Source organism: Pantherophis guttatus, chromosome 12, assembly GCF_059756535.1.
Source record: "Pantherophis guttatus breed Tessera chromosome 12, ASM5975653v1, whole genome shotgun sequence".
NCBI classification, from domain to species: domain Eukaryota; kingdom Metazoa; phylum Chordata; class Lepidosauria; order Squamata; family Colubridae; genus Pantherophis; species Pantherophis guttatus.
Window position 1 is genome coordinate 14,815,024 of NC_142074.1, and position 6,310 is coordinate 14,821,333.

The 6,310-nt window shown below is 42.0% G+C and overlaps 1 protein-coding gene across 1 annotated transcript; it reads right to left on the reverse strand.

Annotated features, from left to right (window-relative positions):
- Nucleotides 1-180: 180 nt before the first annotated feature.
- On the reverse strand, nucleotides 181-6,306 carry RPL36A (ribosomal protein L36a). The gene is made up of 5 exons (XM_034424090.2): nucleotides 6,187-6,306; nucleotides 3,538-3,643; nucleotides 2,725-2,792; nucleotides 1,436-1,558; nucleotides 181-248 (listed from the first exon to the last, which is right to left on the reverse strand). Exons 1-5 carry the CDS (start codon nucleotides 6,289-6,291, stop codon nucleotides 228-230), a joined length of 423 nt encoding a protein of 140 aa, XP_034279981.1. The 5' UTR covers nucleotides 6,292-6,306; the 3' UTR covers nucleotides 181-227.
- Between the last annotated feature and the right edge of the window lie 4 nt (nucleotides 6,307-6,310).

Genomic DNA, 6,310 nt, shown 5'->3' on the forward strand with positions numbered 1-6,310 from the left:
CCCAAAAGGCAGGAGACAACTGAAAAAGCCTCCCCTCCCACACTTATTTTCCCAAATTGGGCAGTTTATTAATCACATTCTTTGTTTGGTTACCAATGTGCACTTTGTGGCAAGAACAGTCTTCATATCAAATGAACTCTTAAGGGTATATCCCAACAATGAATGGCAAAGTACAAGAAATCATTGTATTCTGACAGAATTTTAATGGGTTCCATATCAAAGAATATCTAGAACTGGATGACCTGGCCCTGTGAAAAGAAAAACAAGACATCGACTAAGTATCTGCTATAGTGACAAAAGAAAACACATTTCGTTCAATGAATTTTCAATTTTGAAAAGAATCCTTCTTTTAGAAAACTGAAAAAATATTCCTAGACTTTGATTACAAATTTATGAACTCAAAATCTTGGGACATGGAAAGTCTCTGATAACATTCTCTAACCTGGTTCTCCCCCATTTTTTCCAAATGTGAAAAAATAGGCTGCAATGCCTACAGATGTATCCAGATATTATTTCAAAAAACTATCAAAGGTATAACTTCAAACATTTATCCTAGTAAAAGAAAACTAGTCAATTTGTCACATTTCTATATATTCCTTACTCAAATGCTTCCCATTTATTCTTTGCATTCCACCCAATTCAATGGCTAATCTGGTGTTCCAAATGAAAACTACCATACTTTTCAGAGTTTAAGATGCACTTTCCCCCCCAAAAAAGTGGGTGGAAATGTCTGGCATCTTATACAGCGAATGTTGCTGAAGCCCCGCCCACCCTTCGGCCTCTGCCTTCCAGCAATTTGCATCCTGGCAGCAAACAGTGTGGTCAGCTTCAGCACAGCCTGATTTAGCACGAGCAGCTGATTGGCGGTTGGATTGGCCTCACGGAATACCTATCAGCTGTTCCAGGCTGCAGGGATCACCCTGCCCATTGACGCCATTGCCTATTGTTGTCTCTGTGCGTCCCATTTTCAGCCTCCACGCGCCCCATTCCAGGCGGTGGCAATCCCCGCCACCTGGAACGGGCCAAAAATGGGACGCATGGAAGCCAAAAATTGGGTGCGTGGAGGCAGCGATAGGTGACAGCACTGATGGGGGGTGCCAGTGCTGATACCGGCAGCAATCCCTGCAGCCTGGAACAGCTGATAGGAAATATTCCGGGAGGCAGATCCAACCGCCAATCAGCTGCTTGTGCTAAATCAGGCTGTGCTGAAGATGACCACACTGTTTGCTGTAAGGAAGCAAATTGCTGGGAGGCAGAGGCAGTTTTTCCTCCCCAAAAGCTAGGTGCATCTTATACTTCGGAGCGTCTTACAGTCTGAAAAATACAATACTTTCTCCAGAACTGCTAAGCACATATTCATCCAAACAGGCCAGTCTTGTTTTGTAACACTAAAGTAACAGACCAACCAATACCCAGAATATTGTTCAAAGGGTACCTTTCTCTTCTTGTCTCCTCCTAACTCGAAGTGCTTGCACCTCTTAATGGCCAGCATCCTCTTCGACCTACAGTTTGGCTCCACACACTCCAGTCTCAGCACAATCTTCTTTGTGGTCTTTGCCTGTAAGGAGGAATGAGGTGGTGTCATACATCCTCAAGCTATTGTTTCAGAAACTTTTCCCTTCTCCGTTTTCTCCACGTCTGCTGCGAACTTCGGACTTTGAAGGCTAGTAAAAGGGGACATGGTGGCTAAGACACTGAGCTTGTCGATCGAAAGGTCGGCAGTTCAGCGGTTCGAATCCCTAGTGCCGTGTATAACTGGGTGAGTTCCCGTTACTTGTCCCAGCTTCTGCCAACCTAGCAGTTCGAAAGCACATAAAAAATGCAGTTCAGCGTTCCGTGCACCTTTGGTGTTTAGTCATGCCGGCCACATCACCACGGAGACGTCTTCGGACAGCTCTTAGGCTTTGAAACGGATATGAGCACCGTCCCCTAGAGTCGGGAACAACTAGCACATATGTGCAAGGGGAACCTTTACCTTACAGTAAGAGAATCTGGCAAGTCTGAATGTGTTTCTTCACTTTATCTTCATAACTGGAGGAGCTTGTCTGGGACCTGTTATTTTCTTGTCCTGGGCTCAAGACCCTTTTATTGAATCATTGTCTTGATAAAAACTGAGTGGTGCAGTGGCCTAGAGGAGGAGCTCTCGCCTCACCATCAGGAGGCTGTGAGTTCGATCCTAGGTAGAGGGAGATATTTCTCTCTCTGGGCACACAGAGAATATATCTGCTGAATAAAACTCCTCCTTGGCGACAGGAAGGGCATCTGGCCAGTAAACACTCAGTTCCATTCAACTGCCCAGACTCCATCCCGCAAGGGATTATGGGGTCATTAAAAGATGATGATGGTCTTGATAGCAACTCTATCTGCTGTCCTTCGAAGACCATACCTTAATCCCTCTACAGCCCGTTAGCATCCTAACAAAAAGGATCAAATTCTGTATCTTCTGTTGTTATAGAAATGGCTAGCTTCTATTATTATGGAAAAGTAAAAAAGGTGATCTTAATCCCTTATTTTACTGCACCAAAGGAGTCAGAAGTCAATGCCTTTTTTTCCCCCTTGCTTTCCCCCACTATCCGCTTCCTTTTCTCCTTTCCTAATTTCCCTAATATTTGCTTTTGTATGTCCTATTGTAAATGAATACAACTATTTTTTTTAAAAAAAATTCTGTATCTTCCAACATGAATGCTTCAAATAAGATTTAACAAACCGCCAAGTGAAGCTTACCTTCTTGCGGAAGATGGGTTTTGTCTGACCTCCATAGCCGCTGCGCTTACGGTCGTATCTCCGTTTTCCTAAAAAAAAAAGTTTCCTCAGATAAAATCAGTCTTGTTTCTTCTCAACTGCAAACCTCACGAGTGAACAAACGTGACCGATTACATTGACCCAATAATCTTTATTTATTAAGTTTTTTTTATCCTATGGCTCTGCTGAAAGTTAGAAATGTATATGTCTACTATTCTCTATGGTGGGGGTCTCCAACCTTGGCAACTTTAAGACTTGAGGACTTCCAACTCCCAGAGTTCCTCAGCCAGCAAAGTCTTAAAGTTGCCAAGGTTGGAGACCCCTGTTCTATGGGGGAGTTTCAGTGCTTCAATTCCCTTCTGCCCCCGTACTTTTCAGAATGCCCAATCGCAGGTTCCCCCGCCCCTATTTTTGAGGCTTTTTGTTCTTAATATGCGTAAGCGGTTTAAGCATTTTTCTTTACCAAAAAAAAAAAATGTAGTGCAATGTGAAAACGGTGACCTCTGTATCTCTGGTTTAGAATGGAAATGAATTGAGAGGGCGGTCCTTTTCGCCTCTTATAGAGAAGAAACAAAAGGCTTTAAAAAAAAAGTGTATATATTTAGATATATATTGCGTATATATTTAGAAACTGATGCAAACGGCAATTGTGCCTAAGAATAAATCGAAGAGTGGAAAGGAAATAAGGCCCCCTTGCTTTCATAATTAAAAGAAATCAGGAAGTGAGAACCCGGTGTTTTAATGCATGGAGGGCTAATTATAGAGACAAAGGTTGCGCCAAACGCAACAACTCACCTTGCGCATACAAAGACTCTTTGCCCTTCTTGTATTGGGTGACTTTGTGGGGCTGATGCTTGCCACATTTCTTGCAGTAAGTCCTGCGGGTTTTCGGGACGTTCACCTGTCAAGGAATCAGTTTTACACCATTTAACAGAATTCTACTTTCCCCATATAGGGGAAAAGCATGCAAATATTCCAGGGAGAATTCTCCAACTCTGCTATCTTTCCCAATATGAAATAGAAATAGAATTGGAAGGAAACTTGGAGATCTTCTAGTCCAACCCCCTGCTTAGGCAGGAAACCCTCCATATTTCAGACAAATATGAATAGAATAGAATAGAATAGAATAGAAATAGAATAGAATAGAATAGAATAGAATAGAATAGAATAGAATAGAATAGAATAGAATAGAATTCTTTATTGGTCAAGTGTGATTGGAATTTGTCTTTGGTGCATACGCTCTCAGCGTACATAAAAAGACAAGGTACATTCGTCAAGAATCATAAGATACAACACTTAATGATAGTCATTGGAATAGAATAGAATAGAATAGAATAGAATAGAATAGAATAGAATAGAATAGAATAGAATAGAATTCTTTATTGGCCAAGTGTGATTGGAATTTGTCTTTGGTGCATAGACTCTCAGGGTACATAAAAAGACAAGATACATTCGTCAAGAATCATAAGGTGCAACACTTAATGATAGTCATAGGGAACAGATAAGCAATCAAATCATATTAGGAAAGAGTCAATATAAATCTTAAGGATACCAGCAACAAGGTTACAGTCATACAGTCATAAGTGGGAGGAGATGGGTGATAGGAACGATGAGAAGATTAATAGTAGTGCAGATTTAGTAAATAGTTTGACAGTGTTGAGGGAATTATTTGTTTAGCAGAGTGATGGCGTTCGGGAAAAAACTGTCCTTGTGTCTAGTTCTGGTGTGCAGTGCTCTATAGCATCGTTTTGAGGGTATGAACTTCAACTCCAGAAGTATGGCCTGCTAGTACGGCCGCTGCTTGGAATTTTGAAGTCCCTAAATTTAGGAAAAGCTTTTGGCTCATAAGAAACAAGGTTTATTTTATTTTATTTTATTTTATTTTATTTTATTCCGCCTGTATTAATTTATAAATAATTCAAGGCCACAAAGGACTCACCAACTTACTAAGATAGAGAGGGTCTTTCCTGCAACAAGCAGAACCACAAACTACCAATCTCAATTTTTTACTTTAGCCTTTGTTGCAAATTCTGCCTCTGTACTAGTTGTACGATTAGCTATTCTGTTAATTGCAACTGTCAATCTGGATTAGCTTCCCAATTTGCTGCACATGACGTCATTCTTCTACCAGTGCAAAAGGAACAGGCAAACATTTTGCATTTTGAAGCATTTTAGGAACAAGGCTAATCATCTCAGCACCTTGTAAGAATAATATTAGCCATTAAACCTGGGCCGAGACTTAACGTTTCTGGATTGTACCCTTCCTGACGATAACAGTTCCTGGCAATGACAATATTAAGTCTGATATTCACCACAGCAGGGAGAAAGCTACTTCTAACCCAGTTTGTTGGTTTCTCAAGGAGCTATTCCAATAAGCACACCCAAGGGAATTATTTCAGTCTTTCTCCTCCAGAAGAGTAGAATATCTGTTTCTACAGCTGATGTACTTTATCCAAAGCTCCATTTCTCACCATTTCACTGCACTGCAAAATGACCCACAATCCAGACTCATTTCTGGATTGGATCTGGATGGTCAAGATTCACTGATCCTTACGAGAGATCCGTGAGGATCTTTCGATCCCTAACTCACAAGAAACAGGGTTGGAAAAGCCAACGCTGGCCCAATAAGAAACATTCAAAATGCTTGTACCCTTACGATTTATAATGCTTCCTAGTAGGATTTGATTTCTTATTTGTACCCTATGACCATCATTAAGTGTTGTACCTTATGATTCTTGACGAATGTTATCTTTTCTTTTTATGTACGCTGAGAGCCTATGCACCAAAGACAAATTCCTTGTGTGTCCAATCACACTTGGCCAATAAAGAATTGAACTGAACTGAACTGAATTGAATTGAATTTGAATGCAATTGAATTGAATTGCATAATCAGGCTTGGGGATCAACAGCTAAGACTTAATCAACCCATGGAACAGAAGTTGCCTTCAGAACCTTAGATACAGATTAGTTGTGGGAGCTTCATCACTGGAGGCTTTCAAGAAGAGACTGGACAGTCAGGAATGGTGTAGGGTCTCCTGCTTGGGCGGGGGGTTGGACTAGATGACCACAAGGTCCCTTCCCACTCTGTTAAATCTGTTAACAATCTAAGATGCACAAGAGAGGAAAACGGGACGGGCGGGAGACGGAAAACTGAAATTCAGGGATCGGTTCTTTAAGTCTTTTTGAACGATCTGATTGGCCACTGCACTGGGAACTAGGCCTAAGCGAAGGCAATGCTGTTGTTAGTGGTTAAGGGAACCATGTCTTTTATTCCTTCCATATTTCGCTCCGGCTTTACCGAATATAAAATCACGTTCCTTTTTCCCCGCGTCCCACGAGAGCCCCACGGCTACGTTATTCGGTCTTGGCCGCCTCCCTGGGCCCCACTCCGAGGTCCCAACCCTCATTCCCGGGGGCGGATGGAACCGGATTCGGTTAACTCACCATCTTGCCAACGTTAGCGGCGCCCAGAGAAAGAGGCTCCCGCCGGAAGCGGAAGTAAAGACCATAGAGCAGAAAAGGAAGGAAGCTTGGAGGATAGAGTGCCATACCCAGCCCACACAGTTTG